This window comes from Drosophila teissieri, chromosome 3R (genome assembly GCF_016746235.2).
Source record: "Drosophila teissieri strain GT53w chromosome 3R, Prin_Dtei_1.1, whole genome shotgun sequence".
NCBI classification, from domain to species: Eukaryota; Metazoa; Arthropoda; class Insecta; order Diptera; family Drosophilidae; genus Drosophila; species Drosophila teissieri.
Genome location: NC_053032.1, coordinates 12,021,432 through 12,041,414, shown reverse-complemented (window position 1 = coordinate 12,041,414; position 19,983 = coordinate 12,021,432). Strand labels below are relative to the sequence as shown.

General features: G+C 44.1%; 1 protein-coding gene and 1 long non-coding RNA gene across 4 annotated transcripts in view; one reads left to right on the top strand and one right to left on the bottom strand.

The window, feature by feature from the left end:
- Nucleotides 1–1,835: 1,835 nt before the first annotated feature.
- The window catches only part of LOC122619820, a 47,510-nt gene continuing 29,362 nt past the window's right edge, over nucleotides 1,836–19,983 (bottom strand). For both annotated transcript variants that reach the window (XM_043797001.1, XM_043797002.1), the window contains exons 3-7: nucleotides 14,703–14,917; nucleotides 13,114–13,249; nucleotides 9,124–9,257; nucleotides 3,034–3,319; nucleotides 1,836–2,925 (exon numbers count right to left, since the gene is read on the bottom strand). In XM_043797001.1, coding sequence (XP_043652936.1) covers nucleotides 2,582–2,925; nucleotides 3,034–3,319; nucleotides 9,124–9,257; nucleotides 13,114–13,249; nucleotides 14,703–14,917 — 1,115 coding nt within the window. In that variant the 3' untranslated portion in view covers nucleotides 1,836–2,581. The remainder of the gene's footprint in view (nucleotides 2,926–3,033; nucleotides 3,320–9,123; nucleotides 9,258–13,113; nucleotides 13,250–14,702; nucleotides 14,918–19,983) is intronic.
- Nucleotides 12,375–18,522, top strand: LOC122619821. Of its 2 annotated transcripts, none has more exons than XR_006326098.1 (4): nucleotides 12,375–12,640; nucleotides 17,767–17,997; nucleotides 18,052–18,107; nucleotides 18,179–18,522. It is a non-coding gene; the product is annotated as an uncharacterized LOC122619821 (long non-coding RNA). The 2 variants fall into 2 exon arrangements; XR_006326099.1 differs by having other exon boundaries at nucleotides 18,166–18,522.

The window sequence follows — 19,983 nt, the reverse complement described above, 5'->3', positions numbered from 1 at the left end:
CTCCGGCGAGCGTGTATAGCAAGCACTGGGCAATGGGGAACGGGAATCGAGAACGGGAATCGGGAGTCAGGAAGCGGGAATGAGAAATCAGGCATCAGGAATCAGGAATCGGGATCAACCACCAACCAGCGGCGATTGTGGCTGGGTTGGAAACATCATAAATAAATCAATTTGTAATTCGATGCGCGTAGCTAATTGATTTTAATTGTGCTCTGCGGTCTGTCAAACTCAATTTGGCTCGCTCTTCGCTGTGAGTTGCGGATTTTTGCAGGACCTTTCGCAGGCACGTACTCGCTGCCGTCTAATGGCACGTAAATAAGCCGCGGTCCAGTATCATCCGAACGCAGGATATGTTCATGCCTTTTCCATGTTGCTGCCATCTGCAATGCAAATTAGTTGACTTCAATTAGCAGGCACTGCATCATTTTGCTGCAGTCCAGTGCAGTGTTTCGCACTGTTTTGCCATCGAAATATTGGGCCGTGTCCTGCCGAAGATATAAAGTATCTAATTGGCCCTGGCGAAACACATTCGCAATCAGACGGAGGGTCAAAACATGCATGGACCATGTGCACTGAATAATGAAAGGATCTTGTTGCGGTTTACGGGTTCGTCTCTTAATTAATGGATTTATAGTGTTACTTCATTCGATTTTGTAAATTGTAAATTTAAAACATTTGAATTCTTTTTATAAAGCTCAGCAAACCGAAACTGCCGAGAGTACTTCCACATTACTGCTTCTTAGCCTTTTTTAATTGTCTGCAAAATGGAATTCTGACTACGTTTGATTCCAGAACAAACATTTGTAAAAACTGATGCTTTGTGCGAGTTCAATTGGATTAGTGAAAAGAGATTGCATATTTGAGATTGCCTGGCAGAAGGTCCTTGTCGAAGTCAAGGACTTTCCAAATTTGCAACCGACACAGATCCGCATAACTTCAGTTTGTATTTTGATACATTCTGTTGCCATCAATTTCAGAATGGTTGCCATTATTTTGGTGCTTGTTTGTTCGCAATTTAATTTAAATACACAACACAGAACTTTCCAGACGCTGGGCAAACGAATGGAAATTTGAATGTATTTTTATATTTGCTCGCCTTTATTTGCTCAAATATTTTCTATCACGCACAATTCAAATGCTTCTTTCGCCATGAAACTTTATAAGCAACAACTATACGCATGTTTTTTTGTGTGAGAGCTAGGGGATCCTTGTGTATATAAATATACGTAGCACAATTATTTGTGATAACAGACAGAGGAGAACGAACCCTCTTGGAGTAGGAAAAAGAAATGGAACGACTTCACTCGGCCGCAATTGAAAAGAAATAACAAAGCGCGCTTCAATAATTTCGGAAAAGCTGCGAGGAAAACTAGGAAGCACAAAATATAATACAAAATGCGCATGCAGAACGGAAATGGCAAAAAACGAAGGGAAAATGCAGGAAAAGCGGAACGGGAGTGTGCATTGCATTGTACTAGATTCCTTATTCTATATTTCTTTCACATCTTCCGCTGCGTAACGGCAAGTTTTTTCACACTTTGGCAGGCAAACTAAATGCAGACAATAACCAGAAAGGGTGGACTTCGAAGAAAAACACTCCTTTGTTGCAAAAATGTTGAGTAAGAATTCCTAACGCCAAAAATCAACAGTGAAAATTTGTTGAATCGGAAAATGCCTTGGGTCACCGGTCAGACAACCTAAGTAAATTGGAGGAAAATGGGCAAGATCTTGGAATTAGCACATCTACCTCTTCAGTTTTTAGTTTTCCTTTGGTTGTGTCCACAACTTACCTACTATATATCGTAGATTCAGTTTTTAATGAAAGTCCATCTGCCTTTAAAATTAACACACATTTTATTTAATTTCACCACCATTTACAATATGCCCATACAAGGCTTTGATTTATTTACTTTAAATTAAATTAGTTTAATATGTTTCTTTAAATATATTTTACACACATTTCCCCTTCCCACGGATACACACCTTTGATTTCTGGCTTTGGTTTGTTGTTTGTTATGCTGCTCTGTTTATTTTTGTGTTATTTTGCACATTAAAAGTAGAATCAGTAATTTCATGTACTTAGCATATTCTCCTTTTACTCGCTTATCTCGTTCGTGTAAACATTTATATTTGAATTGTGTATGTCCTGCTTTATAGGTTTTAAACTCTTCTGTTCTGTCTGCTGTCCAACCTCCGATTTTCTTGTTTATGACTAGGCTAGTTTATAAATGTTTGCTTAAACTTAATTTGTTTTTTCTCTTTAGCTCGCTAGTAGACGCCACATCTCAAAGTGTGGTTTTTGGTGTAAAATAAGAGTTAACATGAAAAGCAGTCATCAAAAGAAGATACTTGAAATCAACGAAGTGCGGGTGTCCCCTAGACCTGTTCAAATAATAAATGTTAAACCACTGGGTAATGAATTCGTATCATACTCAAGTATGGTTAAATGTGGCGTGATAAGGTTTTTTCAAGCCCTCAAGTAAGTGTTATCGGAAGTTTGATCACTGAAGTACTTATTAATTGCCCAGGTCTAGCGAACTCCCCCAATATATTTCGAATTTAACTAACTCGTAACACACGCCTAGGCCCGACCCAGACCCAGACTCTCTGTCCGTGATCCTGGCCAGGCCAGTTGCTGTCGGGACGCCTTGAAGGCGCTGCAGCTGGACACAGGAGCTGGACGCTCCTTGGACTCCCCTCGCTCCTTGGAATGTTCCATCGAATGTCCGGCCGCCGACTGTGGATCCTGGCTGCTGGCATCGCAGGGCTCAAATGCAGCCTCAATTAGCCGGAATAAACTAGCCAGCACGGCCATTATAAGCGGCGCCATGCAGACGCCGGGCAGGAGTCGCGATGCCGCCGCTGCCGAGGTCGAGAAATACGAGCTGATTAAAGTCTTCAAGCTCGTGTCCGATGAGAGCGTGACTGCGAGCGGGAGAGCAGAAGAGCGGAAGAGCGAAAGAGTCGGCGAAAAACCGGAAACGGAAGTCAGTTGGATCTGGTGTAATTGACTGGCGGCTATCGTACACTTACCACGTGCCGGTACCGGATCCTTTTGCGGAGTGCCCAGCTCGATTTCCTTGTTCTCCTGGTACAGTTCTCCGATTTGCGCCGAGCAGCGCAAAAGTAATCCGCCGGGATTCGCATTCGGGGCATAGGCCGGTCCGCCATGGCCGTAAACCGAGTTCGGCCCGTAGCCGTTATTATAGACCGGATTCACGCTGGAGAAGTGAATGCCCTGCAGTTGCATCTTTAGCGAGATCCGCGTGGCAATCAGATTATCGATGGTGCGGATGTACTCGATGTCCACATTGCTCATCTGTAAGAAGAAAAGCATAAAGCATTACAACTTTATTTAATTACATTTCAGTTTTCACTACAGAAGAGGCTGTTGTTTTCCCTATGTGCCAGATCTAATATACATATTTTGAAGGGTTTTACTTTAGCAAGTTGGTTTTTGGACTCAGCAAATGCACAAACAAAGGAATATATCTCATATTAGTTTAATTTATTCAAAGCAGTTTGGGTTCTGCTAAGGAATTACACAGGAAAATCTGTATCAACCTAAAGCTAAAAAATAAGCCATTATTATTTTTTAGCTTTAGGTTGTTACTCAATGTCTAACCTTGTTCTTTTAAAACATTTCATTTTGGCGAGCAAAAACTGCATGCCTTTTTATGCACTTTTCGCTCAATTCCTTAAAGATCGCTTTTCAAAAGTCCCATCTTAATGTAAAGCCTCGTTTCTCTCAGTGCTCGGGGAAGCGTATACAAGGGGATTATAATTTTAGACTGCGCCTGTTTATTTTACGCTCGCAAATGCATTTGCATATTTTAAGGCGCTCGAGGGGTCTGTGGCGAGGAGAGGCCTGAGCATTTGGCAACGTTTAGCCCTCACGCTCGTAATACTTTTGTTTGTACTTCTCCTTTTGGCCGTTTGGATGGACCGGGCAGAAGGAAAAAACTTTTGCCAGCCAGCATCTTGTCGCCATTTGCAAGTTGGCACAGTTTGCCAAAGAGCAGTGGCGGCGGGGGAGCGCTTTTCCAGGGGGTTTCGGGGGAGGAGTATCTGGGTAGTCAGGGGATTTGCCACATGTGCTGGGAGACACTTCTGTATGCATGGAAATTATGTATCAAGGAACTTTATCTGTGTTAATGCAATGCAGCAAAAAGCAGCGGCGTCTGAGCACAACACAAACACCCAAAAGGATGAAAAAAATGAGTTAGAAACTTTACCCGACGGAAACATGCCCTTCAAAAAAACACCAATACCAACACCAATATGAACTTAGACTCAAAATGCAATGGAACAGAGTAAAGATCCTGAAAAACTTGAAGAAATTTAAGTGTCATCAGTTGTGTAATATCGTATTACCTATTTCGATTTTTACATAGTAAATTCCAAACAAATTGTATTTATAGAGTTAGAAACATGCAAAAATTCGACCATCAATTATTTATTTTTCAATCAAGATTTTTTAGCAATTCCATTACTGATGCCAATATTTTGTCCTAAAATGTTCCTAATGTTTTTCAGAACATTATACCCTATCCTCTCCAGAGAGACAGAAAAAATCCGGATGCCCACACAATTGCGCACATTAGTGGCTGCAAGGACAGCCGGCAGGACATGGGCAGGATATTCTACATGGAACTGGGGACATGGTACATAGCCAGCACAGCAATGCCTGACCAAAAAGCGAAGAGGGCCAAAACTGCGTGGCATTTGACGAAAGTTTTCGCCAGTTTGGTGCAGGCCTTGCCAGCTTTTCAGAGCCTTTGGTTCGGCGGATTCCTTTGCTTTTGCCGTTTGGATTCGTATTTCTTATGCGCCATTTCTGCTTTTCATTTGGCCTGCATCCGTATTGGTCCGCATCCGCATCCGCATCAGCATCCGCATCGTCATCCGCAGCCGGATCCGAATCCGAATCCGGATCCGTTTCTATGCCCCAGGCCACGTCCATGTCCTTGCTGCGTAAGTCCACTTTATTTGCGCCAGCTCTAAGATGCTTAAACTTGCATTTGGCTTAAATGCTGCCAGCAGCTCCTTCATGCGAGAACAGCTTTTATGCTTAATGGCAGTTATTTAGTGCAATTCACTGTAAAATTGTTGCCATAGGAGAATCTGCCACTCGCCATCGCCATCGCCAAGTCTCTTTCCTCTGTGTGTGCAAAAGGATTTGCGCTTTGATAAATAATTTTTCCCATACGCATGTGCATGCCAAAAAGCAGATGTTTAAGCAGCAAAAGTTCTTCTCCACTTCCGTATTTTTCTTGCCAGCTTCTTTTATTTTTTCAACTCGGCTCGACTCTCTCTGCATACGAGGAAAATTATATATTTTTAGTAGTTGTCTCTGTAGAGACAAACTTAGGCCCAAACTTATGTGCGAAATTCGGCAATGGTTGCACTTCGTGCTTCAGTTTAGCAGCACTTTTTGGAAATTGTCAAAACTAATGGAGAGTGGGTGCAAGATAAGCCAGAAATAAAGCTGCATTATGAGACGCTTTGCATTGCCTGGGTGTCGTTCATTTGGAACCCATTCGAGTAATCCGCCTTTTCTTCGTATTTATGGCTGAAACACTTGCACTTTTGTTCTTAGCCAAGTGCTAATTTCTGAAAACGCTTACCTCTACAAGAAGGCCATAGCATTTAGCCAGAGAATAGACAAGCTTGGGATCATTCAGATTCCGTTTGCAAGTTTTTGCTTATTTGATGGCATTTAGGTAATCCTAAAGACCTTTTTTCAGTTTTCAAGCCATTGAACGCAGGTTGTGATTTTTAATATTCAAATTCAAAATTCAGATAAAAGCTTAAGAGCTTAAGAGAGACCCCTTATAGCATACTTTTTTTTGGAAAGCAGACTGAATAACATTTGAAATTCGGGTTTTTACCCAATTTTTCTCCCATGACACTTGGTCTGCAGGCATAAATTTTCATACGTTCGATGAACCGAAGCCCTGGTGACTCCGCCCTCTCAGACGATGCAAAAATACAATAAATATATTTTATATTTCATCCAATATAGTGCACAATTTGTCCCTCAGCCCCTCATGTATGTGTATGGGTTTTTGTGTGTGCAATGCATTGCCAGCGTATCAATAACAAATAAATTGTGGATAGCACTGCAATATCTCTGCAAATGGTTACTGGTAACTGGAAGCTGGTTTACTGGCTGCCAAGAGTGCGCCAAAGTATGTCGTATACATGGGGTGGCAAAAAACTATGGCACAAAGGAGCCAGCCAACTGCTCCTGCTGGCTGCGAAGCTTTTTTCAATTTTCCGCTAAATTTGGCAGGGCCTAAGTGCTATTTGTCTTCATTAATGCGAATGCGCCTAGAACTTTGGCAAGCTCCCCTGCAAGATTCCGACGTTCTTCAGTCCGTTCGTTCAACCCTGATGATGGCAAATTCTGCGTGGCATTTTTAAGCCGACGCCAAATGACATGCAGCAGTTATTAATTGGCAATTTACATGCCGAATGATTAATGCCTGGGCCCCAGGGCGGAAACAGCCAGGAGACCGAAGTGGAGCCGCAGCAGCAGTCTTAAACCGAAGGCACATATGTCACCGGGGGTGAAGTTAAGGTGCACTCGCGGGCAAGAGAATAGCTCGCTTGTGTCGAACAGTCTCATTCCATTGGATTCATGCGTCAATTAAAGAACTTATTATTATGATTAGTTCGACCTTTAATACAAATGTTGACTAGTTCAAATTTGAATTCTGAGTAATCTTAGAATTACTTTCAATTTCTGGGAACTATCTCTTAAGTACATCTTTCAAGACATGTCCTGCAATTTTCTCGGGCAAGAAACCTCCCTTCCTTATTGGAACCATGATATGTTGACCGCTGCTGTTCCTGTGTGGAAATGCTTTTCCGGGCTTTGGCAGTGGGGGAGTTTTGGGTCCAGACCTCTTGCAAATTACTCCTGTGGCATTTCACCGCAAAAACTTTTGTCAACAGAAAGTTGTGGCTCCTTGCCGGCGCACCTTTTAACCTAAACTTTGCAGGAAATGTCGGAAGTGCCTGAGTGTGTGTGCAGGGTGTGTGTGTTTCCGACCACGCACACCCTTCCGCCTCGCCCCCTCCCCTTGCCATGTTGATTTGCACAGCATGAAATATTCATTTGTTTCCTGTGATCGGCAATTGTAATATATCTTCCTCCTGCGGTATCGTTTTCTACTCAATTTTAGTCAATGTCTGCCACGTTTGCTTACTGTTTGTTGTCTCTCAGCCAATGGTTGCCAATGGTTGCCATTGGTTGCCATTGGTTGCCACTGCCAAAAGTTCTCGGTGTCCTTGCAGCTCCTTGTGCCTCATCTAGTCCCCTGCAAAGCCCCCCTTCAGCCCGCAACAGCGCAACCGCACAGCATCATTGGCATTTGGAGAGGCATTGCCGATAAGCTATCATTTCATTTCCAGGCAACACAACCCGTTTGAATATTCTCCCCAAAATTCCCCTTCGTTCCGCCAGCGAGTTATTGCGGCGAAAATGATTTGAATTCATTTATCATGTTTAATGCGAGATTGCCAACTGCGCTTCTGGTATGTGGCAACCATTTTTCAACAGCATTGACATGAGTACAGCGTTTTCCAGACTAATAGAGGGCCCTTCCTTAAAGAGGAATTATGTTAATAAAATCAGGATGCTTGAGAACAACCATTCTAGCTTAATTCTGTGAAAAGAGCTACCTTAAAGGCTTTTCGGATAACAAAATAATCAGCTAGCAAACGGAAATGTTCGCTTTCAAACATTTGAAAGAATTTTTAGATTACTAAAATATCTCCAAATATTTCATAAAAGAGTATTGAGAGTAAGCTTTCTTTTATTTGAGTGCATAGACAGGTACAAGACATAATCCCATGGAGATCGCACACGCACTCGCTTGGTTGCAACCGCAATCCAATTGGAAGCTTTTATGATAGAAAATTATGCATTCATACTAAACTAAGCCCCAACCGTAAACAATTTTCCCAACCGCTCAGCAGGACTCATCTTTAGCATAGCAAACAGCTTGAAAATCAAAAGGGACGATTATGCAGTTGCACTGCCTTTGAATGGTGGAGCAAAGGGAACGTGGGCAACCTGTTAGGCACGTGGATTCGGGATACACAGACTCCTTAGTTTTGAGTTTCGAGTGCCTCTGGCCCAGACAACTACCCTTTTCAACCGCAAATAGAGCGAGCAGCAGAGGCAGCCGAGGCAGCAGAGCAGCGCCTTGACCGATTCTGAACCTGAACTGCTCTTGACATCCGGGCCTGGGTCGAAATTATAAGCAGGAAAATAAAGAGGAGCGAGCATGTGGCATGCATATTCATAAAATTGCACTGGAACCGCTCGCAGGACAACAATGGCAACACGACAGCAACCAAAAGTGAAAATCCAAGGAATGACAGCCATGAGAGTTGGGAAGGCGCCGTCGCACAGATCCTACTGCTCCTTATCCTCAGTGCTGACGTGCTAGCTTCTTGTACCGATTTCTTATTTAAGATGAATTTAAAATTAATTTTTTGTTTCCAACTTCTAAAAATATGGCATGGTGACAAAAGGAAATTATCATAGCAAAAACTGTCGTTCTTAATAATATACATAATTTTCAGCTACCAAACTTGCACATCACTGACACTGGCGGCTTGAGTTGCTACCGCATAGAAATCTGTATTCACAGTAACTAAATGACAAAACGGGCATTCGGGCCACAGATGCGACAGACTCTTCCTCTTTTGGCCTCCTCATATGCATTGTTAATACACATGACAATCCTCACGCTCGCTGGCAGGCTGTGAAATTGCGCATACGCCACGTTGACGGATGGACGAGCCCCCAAGGCAAATGCTGGCAAAATAAACCACAAAAAAAGGAATGAAAAATAAAAAACAAGCCGGAGCAGAACCCTTTTGATTAAAGTCTTGTCCTAGCCCATTTTCATGTTCATTTCTCAGCAGAATAGACAAGCCACTTCAAAGGATCTGCTCGGCTAACACGAAATAGCCGCTGACCCGCTGTCAGATTTGTATTCCGCTCTCCCCGGGAACATGAAATAAATTGAAGACGAGCGGCCGGCCAGGTCGGTAATATTTCATTGGAGTGATTGCGGAGTTGAAAGTTGTGTTGCAAGTACTCACCACCAAGTTGTTGATGGTAAATGTGAGTTCTGCCCGCGGACGCGACGGGGGAGAGCTGCAATTGGCCCGCAGGACATCGCCGGGCTCGTAGCGTGTGTGTTCCGTGAAAACCTGCGGACGCTTCTCGGGCAGCTCTGAAAAACAGGGAAAATAATACGTTTGGTGTTAGTATATTACATTACATATTACTTGCCAAAGAACAGAATTTGTGGGAACTCTTTTGTACAAGTTGGATAAAATTAAACCGGTCAGTTCGCAGTGCAAACTAAAAGTATGTTTTGAAAACAATTGAACTAAAAACCCCCGTGGCTTCGCGCTTTGAGTTTCTGATATTTTAAGGTCGGTTTCCCATTGTCTATTTCCAATATAAAAATTTTATAAAATACTTTTACTTAGTTATTATTTTTTGTCTATTCTTCTCCTGTTGAAGGAGGAGAACAATTCAATTAGCTGACCCACCCGACACAAAACACATTAATAGGCGCATAAGTGCAGTCGAAGACCAGGAGACCCTTCAATCACAACCGCAAGCCGAAGATCCTGGCACTCGCCACGCCTAACTTTTTAATTAAGTCAACCGGGATGGAGCCTGGATGGATGGGAAGGACTACCACAAGACCGGAGAGAGAAACAAAGTAACTAATGAAGAAAGTAATTTCCATGACAAAGGCGGCGGCAACTTTGCTCTTTTTCCCGCCCCGAGGCAACTTTCTGCTTTCAGGACCTCTGTGTGGCTCGCTTCCTAATCCCCATGCTCTCTTTTCTTGCTCGCCTGCGCTTTTTGCCTTGCAGATTCTGACCTTTTTACGGGCCAGCATCGAATGCCTCTTTGCCGGGCTTTTGCTTCGCCTTTGCCTTTGAGACTCCGCCGTCAAATTCCCCCTAATGAGGGTCAGTCTGCGAGTGCACACTGTCCTACAGAACTACAGCTTTGGACGGAACACGTGAGCAATCCTTCAACAAGGATATTCAGTTTCATGTATCAGGCCGTTTACAGTTTGTAAAAGTGAATGCAATTAGCTTGATCACAAGGGGAAGTTAGCGTCAATTTCTGTACTTCTAAATAAATAAATTCTATACTTTATTTATTAAAAAATAACATCGAATTAATAAAGAGCTCTCCATATTTTCGGTAAGGAATCAACAAAGGAGTCAACAACTTATGTATCTCGACCAGTGTAGGTCCGTCCCTTCGAACTTAATTTAGCAGCTGACCAGCCTACTTTGCACTTGGTTTTAGCCTCGACTCGTGTCATTAAGTTATTAAACTTAAGGCTGCCCAAATGTTTGCCAACTATAAACTTTTGACTTGTGCCAGCCGAAGAAGACGGGCTGTGATGGGGACTGTGATGGGGGCTGTGACTTAATGAAAGCCCGAATTAGCATAACTTTTGGGGCCGGGCCACCCATTTCCAAGTGCCCCACTCACACCACCCACTCGCACCACCCACCACCCCCGTGGTGTCCTTGAAGCCGGCTGAATGCCTTGAATTGCCCGCCCCGCAAGGACAAAGTGTTTATTTTATGTGCCACGCCGACGTCGAGACGCAGGCCTGCGTTCAACCTCCTTTCAGTGGGCTCCTCGCCGGATCCCTGGATCCCTGGATCCTTGGGCCGCAATCTGATTGCCACTTGAGCTCATTAACACACGATTAAACCTCAGAGTTATTTACACCGAGGACGACGCGGCTGCATAAGCGAATGAGTGCGCACAACTAAACCTGGCCAAAAGCAGCCAGCTGACGCTGACTCGATGCATAAAACATCAGGCGGCCAGCCATCAGGAAAACTATGCGCTGAATCGATGAAATTAAAGCGCAAGTTTACGCAGATGAGATGAGTGTCAGTCGTTAAAGTCAAGAAAATCTGATTTGCCGAAGAAATACAAGATGGGGCGCTGAGAAAAAGCGTGTGCCACAAATTAAGAGGGTTCTTAGGCAGAATAAAATCTTGATTCAAGCTTTCAGAGAAACAAGTTCAAGTAAGTTGATTTGTTTCTGGTCAATGTTAAAAATATATTAAAGTGTTCTAGGCAATGATATCTTATTGTGAATGTCTGTCTGATAGTTTTCGCTCTGTGTAGAAACAATATGGTGTCCGTGGCTGTTTCTGCCTGCTGTTGGCTACAGTAATTTATTGTTTAGCCGGCAAGTTATTGGGGTTTTAGTGTCGACGACATTAGGCCTAAGCCGCAGAAGCCTACAGCCGAGCACCCAGCGAAACGAACTTACAGAACCCGCAAGATACAGATACAGAGGGGAAACCGCCAAAGCCCGAGATTTGAGGCTGGTTGGTTGCTGGGCTGCTGGGCTAGTGGGCCAGTGGGCTGTCAGTGTGTCAGTTCCCAACTGGCTTATCCAGCATTGATGTATGCTTGGTGGTCCCAAGGACCGAGGACCCACGACCAGCGAGTAACCAATTAAATGCCGCAGCCTGTAATGAAACTTTAATCAGTTTGGAGGCGTCCTTGAGCGCGGCCTCATGAATTTAAAGTAAATACACAAATACACGATCAAAGGCTTTAATCCCCAGATGCTAGTTACGCAAAAGCGGCCAATTAAATGGGCTAAATGCGGCGTTAAATATATAGTAGACGGCTGGCGGGGGGCAAAGGCATGGCGGTGGCAGATCCAAAGGCAAAGGCAGCGGCAGCGGCAACGGCAATGGCAATCTAATAAAGGCCAGGCCAGAACGGCAGACATCTGAATGTTTAATGCCGGGCAACAAGCAGCCAGTGAGCCAGTGAGCCATTAACCCAGACGAGCTCTCAATCAAACACACGCACAAACACAGCGGGCTTTCCCCTCTCGGAAAGAAGGACCCTCGACCCTCGAAGGGTTTCAGGACAACGCGGGGTGTGGCAAATAAATCCTGCCCAGCAAGTGGCATAAAAATCAGCGAATAAAGCACAATTTAGCTGTCGGAGCGCATTTCTCGAATGCTTGAGGCCAAGCGGATAGAAAGATTAACTCCGACGAGCGCTGAAGCTGCGCCATCGATTTAGGTCGCATTACGCATACGCCCCGTAGCCCCATAGCCCCATATGGCTGCCGAGCCCCACACAAAACAAGCACAAGTGGAGGCCACATTGTTGTGCATCGAAGAGCATGCACTAGGGACAAAGGGGTGCGTAAGTTGTATGTTTAATTCAAGGAGTAGCTCACTTTGCTCGGCATTTATAAACAAATATATTTTATTTCTATCTTGCACAACACCTCACAAGTCTTTTAAGTTACTAATGTAGATGTTTGTGTAACTGGCCTTGAAAATCCATTTTAAAAATTTGAAATTAACTGAATTTCGAATATCCAGAACCTATGTGTATAGCCAAATAAAATTCCTAGTGTATCACTTTGGCCAGCTGCTGGCTACGCAAAGGACAAATAATTGTTACGCCGAAACGGAGTGGCGCCCATTGGATTTCATGACCCTGGCACGCTGATTAAATTCGTAATTCAGAGCGCGGCGCTCCACGCTCATTTAAAGCGCATAAGGCCGTGAAATGCGAGGAGCACAGGTAAGACTACCAAATGACCCCAGACAGGTGCCCCACCCAGAACCACCCATGACCACCAAGAATCCAAGACCACCTAGCCATTGAACCAGCGCCTCATTGCCGGCAAACCCGCTTATCTGGCAAAGACGAAATGGCCTGTTAATGACGCAATTTTCAGCGCAAAACTTTGGCAACCAGCAGAAACATCTGCTGCGACCTTGGCCCCGGCCAAAAACAAAGTGCCAAGAAGGCGAAAACTTTATCTCCCGCTCGAAAAGCAGCAGCAGCAGCAGCCACAGGATTTGCGATTCTGGACTGTGGATACTGAACTCAGCCACGGAACGCTGACCGGCGATCAAAGGCGGGTAATGTCAAAGGCTACCCGAAAGCCGAAAGCCGAAAGAGCTGATACACTCGCTCGCCCGCCGCTCCTTTGAAAGCTTTTAAGCGCACTTTAGGCCAATTTGGTTGAATCAGCTTAGAGTCAGACTTACCAACAACTTGCATGGTGTCCACTGCGGTGGCCGTCGAGAAGAGCGGGGCGTCGGCGGTCACCTCGCATGAAAAGTTGCCAGAGAGACCGAATCCCACGTTGCGCAACAGCACCTGTGTGGCATTGGAGCTGCTTACCTGTTGAGCAGAAGAGCAGATGCAGTATTTAAGCACGGGGTGAAATAAGAGCAGTATCTAGTGCAATAAAAATTATGTTAATGCTTAAGTCAGCTTTCTCTTATCCTCAAACGTCTTCGTAGGACAGAACACTCCCAGAACTATTACTATACCCAACAAGCTCTCCGTACTTTTAGTGGCAAGAAAAACCTACATTTCTGCACTTATGTTTGTAGGGTACTTTGTGTTTTCTTTTTTCCGCCAAAGAAGCCATGTTATGCTTTATGCTGCGCTTGGAACAACTATAAATCGACACCCACCTGCCATCGCTCAGCAGTCCGCAATCTGACATCGAGACCAACAAAGAAATGCACTTAAATTTATTAAAACAGCTTAAAAAACAAACAAATACAAACTCAACCACCCAACCAACCAGACAGGAGAGCAAAAGGAACGACAAAAATTGCCTTCGGCTAGGTAAAATAAAAGTTTTCGATGACAAAACGCAAAAAAAAAGCAGGCGGGTGGGTGTCCAAATAAAATAAAAAGGAGAGTACATACAAAAACTAAAGATAAACTCGCTGGCACAAACTCAATAGCCTGATGAAATATTTAGCCAGATTCGGAGCAACTTTATCGAAGCAACGAAATTGCAGGGACCCCAGCTCCCACTACCCCACCATCGGCTGGATAAACTTTTTCAATAATCCAGCCAAAGTAGAATTACCCCATCCGAGACTCAATTCTCCGACCTCAGCCTCAGCCTCACCCTCTGCCTCATCCCGAGTCTGCTCGTCCTCATCTCCAGCCAGCCACGCCCTCTTCGCTCGGCAGATTGCAGTTTTTGCAGGTGGGCGACAAAACTCAGACGCAGCATGCAAAAATTTAAATGAAATTTTTGCCGCAGATAGCCGCGCGTTGATAGCGCCCACAAAAGCTGGCATTCCGACGGCAGGCATCCTGGCGGCCAGGTGTCCCCTGGCATTTTTTGAATAACCGCCAATAACAATAAAACTGCCAAACTGAATATGCATGAGCGGAAAGTTTAAAATATACAATATAAATAAATGCAGTGTGCGCGCAATTAAGGACATCAAAGTGGATCCTCGCTGGTTGGCTCCTTTCACACTCACTGAGTCGAAGAGACCAGCAAATAGGGCACGGCTCAAAGATCTTTAACAGTTGGCTCTCCTGGAAAAGGCAGTTCCCATTTAGATCCGCTTAACCAATGTGGTGTTGTAGTTTCAATGCACTAGCTAGCTCTCTAGCTAGCACGAGTTTCTACCTACCAAATAGTGCTAGTTACAGGCTACTTAACGAAACATACCTTAAAAGCGTTTAAAACTTTATAATAAATACAAAATATCTATAAATCACAAAATATGTGGAATTATAGATTCATGAACTAGGGTATCTCATCATTCGGTTGCAAACCCGGATACTTAGATACTTTGTAATTAAAATGTTTACTTACGTCCACGTGAATGCCGGGGAATGGAAACACTTTCGTATTGGGAAACTCGCCGGGCGTGTAGCGGTAGAACTCCAGCTGGCCACGGTAGAACTTGGCCGAGTACAGTGGAGCCCCCTCCAGGTCGTACATGCACCGCAGCACCACATGCTGGCCCCGTCGCACCGCCGGTGGTTCGATTATTAAATTGACATTGCGCAGCGCGCATTCGACGAGCTCTGAAAAGACAGAAACATGGTGATGTGAAAAAACGCTGATGGAATTACGTGCGAACGCAAAGCCGGGGGGATTCCAATTTAGTGTATTTATTTTAATAAATTATTGAAATATTGTCCGAAAGCGGACTTTCCTGCGACACTGATAACACATAATCCGGCGCTTAACTGCACCGCAATTGCTTGCATTTCAGTTGCAGGCGCTTGCAGTTGGCATTGGTTTTCGCGGTGTGGGGTCCGCCAGCGGGCGAAATGCTTAAAATGGCATGCAAATATGCTGAAAACTCAATTTAGCTGGTCAATTTTTTTCGATACTCTTTTATCACAAGAGTCGTCGCGACAATAGGTTGGTTTTTATAGGCTTACCAAAAAGCATGATCAATAGTAAATTATAGTTTCAGAAACGCCGCCTGCAACGCTTGCATTTAAGAATTCTTTTTTAAAAGTCTATAAAACTGCATTAGAACTGAAGTTACATTTAAGAGTATTTAAAATGGCTGGCAGCTTGTTTTTGTTCGTGTTTCTTGTCAATTGATTGTCATATTTGGCGCTTAAATGATTTATAAATGTTTTTTCAGACTTCGAAAGCTTGATAGATTATGGTGGGATTTTGCGGGGCCAGTTATGCAAACGAATATTACTAAATGGAGAAAATAAAATAAAAACCGCTGTCCATTTGTAAGCCCAAACTTAGATAGCTTGCAACTGCGTTTTATTGCTGGTGTAAAACACAATTCCAATATAAGTGTCAAACTAAAATTATACAATATAAATCATTGAGGGCACGCTTCATATTTAAGACAAACACTTAGCCAGATTTATGGACACTCGGTCCGAGTTTTTCGCGACCTTCACTTGCTTGGGCAATTTTCTTGCTCGCTCGCCAACTTTTATTAATTACCAAACAATCAACGCCAATTTCCGGCAACTTTATGACCGCCCATTTCAGAGTCGTTTGTCAACAAATGCGTAGCATAATTCAAGGCGCCCAGGCAGAGAGTGCCTCTCCCTCTAACCCACAGCTGGCCCAATGGCGCTGTCCCGCTCTGGAACTGGTGTTTTACAAGCGATTGCCAGCATTTCCAACATAGCCTAACAAGGCACTCAAAAATTTTTTATATCTTATTTGGGTCACATTTCATGCGGCTGTGCCCTTAAGAATAATGGCACATAATTTGCGGCTTTCCCAACAGTCCCTTTGTGGGTGGGAAGAGAGGGGAAATGAGGGGAGGCGGGAAAGGCGGGAAAAGCCGAGAAAAGTCCGTGGAACGCGAAGCAAGGATTCGGTTCCTTGTAAATCTCTCGCGAGGCAAATAAAATAAAATTGTTTTCATTCTTTTTCTACATGCCAGCTGTGCGTAATTCATTACCTTCGGGAGTTCTTTGCATATCGGGCGATATCTTCTGCGACTGCATGGAAAAAGGCAGGGAAAATCAGCAGGATTTTCATTATGCCAATGCCAATGCCGCTGTCGAGCTGCCCTTTAACATTTACTCTATTTGCAGGCTGTAAAATGAATTCTTGCACATTGACCTTAATGACCAGCGGGGCCGGCCAGGATAATTGGCCAACTGCCTCTGTGTCCTGGCCAGGGACACCGGTGCCTGGGCAACAGTAAATTGCAAAATAAAGAAGGCTGGGAAATAAAACGCAATGTATGGACTTAAATTACCCTGCACGAGCAGGAATATCTTCTCTACGCATTTGGATTATGCTTCAGTAAGTGTGTGAAAATAATAATATAGTACATGGAAGTCCTGAGGAATATTTGTTTAGTTGGTATGTAAATTTGTTCTGCGCACAGTTCCCCAGCACTTTTTTAAATGAGCCTCGACAAAAGTTATATACCCCTAATCTGTGCAGGTACTGCGGTGCAAAAACACCTGCCTTAAGTTAAGCAGTACCTTAAAGTCCCTGCTAGCCGCATAAATATTTGCTCACTGAAATCGAAAATTCCGCTTGTTTGCCAATTGAAAATTGGAAAGTGTAGTTGCCGGATCCCGCCCGCTGAGAGTTTTCCCAGCTTGCCCAGCTTTTCCAGTTTTCCGGACCAAAAAAGCAGCAGCAGCAGCAACAGAAGCGGCGAAATGCAACCGCAAATACTTGCTTATTGCTCGGAAAACTTTGCTTGTTAGTGTTTAGGTGCAGGAAGGTGCAGCAAGAAATCATAGCACACAGCCGGGGTGCTGGGGAAAACCTGGGGAAAAGCAACAGAGAGCAGTCGAACAATGTCTATAAATCCACACGCACACTCGATATATAGTTGGAAAGGTAAAAAGTTTGTGCAAAAGTCACATATTTGTTCGATTCTGCTAAGTGCCAGCTCACAAGTGCCTTGTCCTTATCCTTTTGCGATTTGTTTACGTGGCAGCAAAGTAAGGACCCGGAAAAAAGCAGCCCACCTTTCCTGGAGTGAGGAATATCGTCCTGGATTGAGGATTTGCTCACCTGCTAAATATCAATGCACCTGGCTTGTTTGTGTTCCTTCTCTTTGTCCTGCTCCCAGTTCTTTCTTTTCAGCAACTGCCCTTTCACTTCTCGGACCAGTGGACGCTTTTCACGCTCTTTTCACTGCACTTCCCCGCCCTTTAATTGTTTTCCAATCTGGCCGGAGTGCGTCATTCGTCGAAGTCGCAAGTGATACCAAATTGAAATTAGTTGCCTTTTCTACCGACCTTCCCGGGCGATTGGTGAACTTTGCAGAAACCACAGATGATGTAGGAAAAGTTTATGCACTTTTATTCCACTAGGATACAAGTTATCTTCTCTGATGAGAGAGATTACCTCTTTTTAGTACACCTGCTATTTGTATTGTTATGTTTTTATATTAAAAGTATCTTATGTAAATCAGGCCCACGAAATGCAATATTTCTCTCTGTGCTGCCCACAAGATACCTAAAAGAGGAACTAAATTGAATTTTTGGACCCTGTATAGTAGTTTTAGTCGTGAACTGATCGATTCCCTTTGAAGACCCGCCCTGAACTGTGTTCAATTTGTTGCGAGTTTGGAATTGCTTGTCAAACACTGCGCTCGCTTACGGATTCCTGAGGTCCTGAAAACATGGCAGGCACCCAAGCAAACGTGAGGCCGATTTGCAGTGGGTCGATATGAATATCACAGCATAATAATTTGCAGAGTCGCTTTCATATCAAGGGAGGCCGAAAACAAACAAGTACCAGGCCAGCTGGCAGGTAATATCTATGTGCATTCATGTGTACGTGTGGGTGGCATTGTCTCGGTATTTAATAGGCTTTTGTTGCAGCTTTCCAATGGAAATGGAGGTGGAGAGTCCCGTTCTGCTCCTTGCCATGCTTGTTTGCCTGGGACTCCCACTCCCCCCTCCTGTTGCTGTTTCGGTTTCCCACCAGCGTCCTTATTGCACGGCTGCCAGCTCATTGAAAGATTTATCATTCACCAGAAATAGCAGGTTCTCGGAAAGGAGTGGGTGGCCTGAGAGGAGACTGGCGCACTGAGAGAAATGGTGTTTGCGAAATGAGAATTTATTCTTGCATTGAGGTCTCAGGAATAAGAAGCATTGCTTTAAAGATGTCTAGTTCGCTAGTTCCTAATTTTCAGCACTTTAACTTAACAGGGAACTGCGGACCTTAAAATGAGTATTTACTTAGCTAATGATTAGTAATTATATATGAGTATTGTACTATGCACTACACAAATCCTATTTTACAGCGATTCCTTGCATTTTTCTCGCACTTTCAGCTGCTTTTCAATTTTCAGTTGGAAGTAGTTAAGTTGCAGTGTACCTCAAATGACGAGCCACCTGTCCAGAGTCCTGAATCCAGACCGTCAGTGTTGACACAGCCCACATGGGCACCCCATACACATGCATAATGGAATTTCTAATAACTGCCACAGCTCCCCGACTCAACTGGACTCAAATCGAGAATGAAGGACCTGGAGACCTGCAGAGCTGAAGAGCTGAAGACCATAAGACCTGAACAGGAGTAGCCAAGCCTTCCTGCTGGGTCAACAGCATTTAGTGACAATAAGCGTGATGCAGTTCATTTGCTCAGGCGGGTCAAAAGCGGTTGGTTCGTGCGTCGGTTTGCTTTTGGCCACGATTGCAATAGCTGGCGGGTAGGATGGCCAAGTGCACTTAGTCAGGCATCGGCGAACATGCACTTCAGCAGCGAGAACAGCAATAGCAGGGCGACCCCATCCAATCCGAGGCAAAGCAATTTAATTAACATAAAAAACGCAACTCGCACAATTCGAGACCATAAATCAAAAACCCGTACACGCCCAGCACTAAACTAATGCCTTGGAAAGAACTAATACGGCACCAGAGCTGGAAAAATGTATGGCAAAAAAGTGCAGTCGGCAAGAAAATCGAGAAAAAGGGTAGCTAAAGGGGTAGCAAAAGGGGGCTGGGACAGCGAGGCGAGGAAAAACTGGGAAAAGCGCTTCTAATGAAACCGAAAATGCTAGTTATGGTTTACGATACCCGGCTCTTATGGCAGTTCTGGAAACAGAGTTGGACTTCGAGGAACATTTGTTTTCCGCTGTGCTTTTGTCACAACCCCAAAGGAAAAACTGCGGGGGGCGAGGGCCCAACCCAAGCCCACACTCAAATCGGAAACATAAGCGTTACAGAAACAGAAACAGAAACATAAACCGAACCCGAAACCAACCCGTTCGTGACGTGTCCAGCGGGCATCAGCCTAACAACAAAGGACCAGCATAATTTAGTTAAAATTCCTTTGTCCAGAGGCGTGGCACACCTCGCCAAAGGAAATGAAAAATGCTGATTATGAAAACGCCAACTATAATTTGTTGTGTGCTACGGCTGCTAAATGAGCCGTTGGCCGAGTTGGGGAGTGGATTTGATTTGGATTTCACAATTCTCATTTCCTAATTGCTTGATGATTAAATTCAATTACGAATGACAATTTAATTATGTGATGGTTAATCAAATCCAATCGAGTGATTACAGAAAAAATCGAAATCGTTTAGGTAATGTGTGTTTAAAGAGTTCAATTAACATCACAAGCTTTTAATTGATTGCTAGTCTGCTTGCCCTTTTGATTTGTTTTTTCAGAAGACCATTGC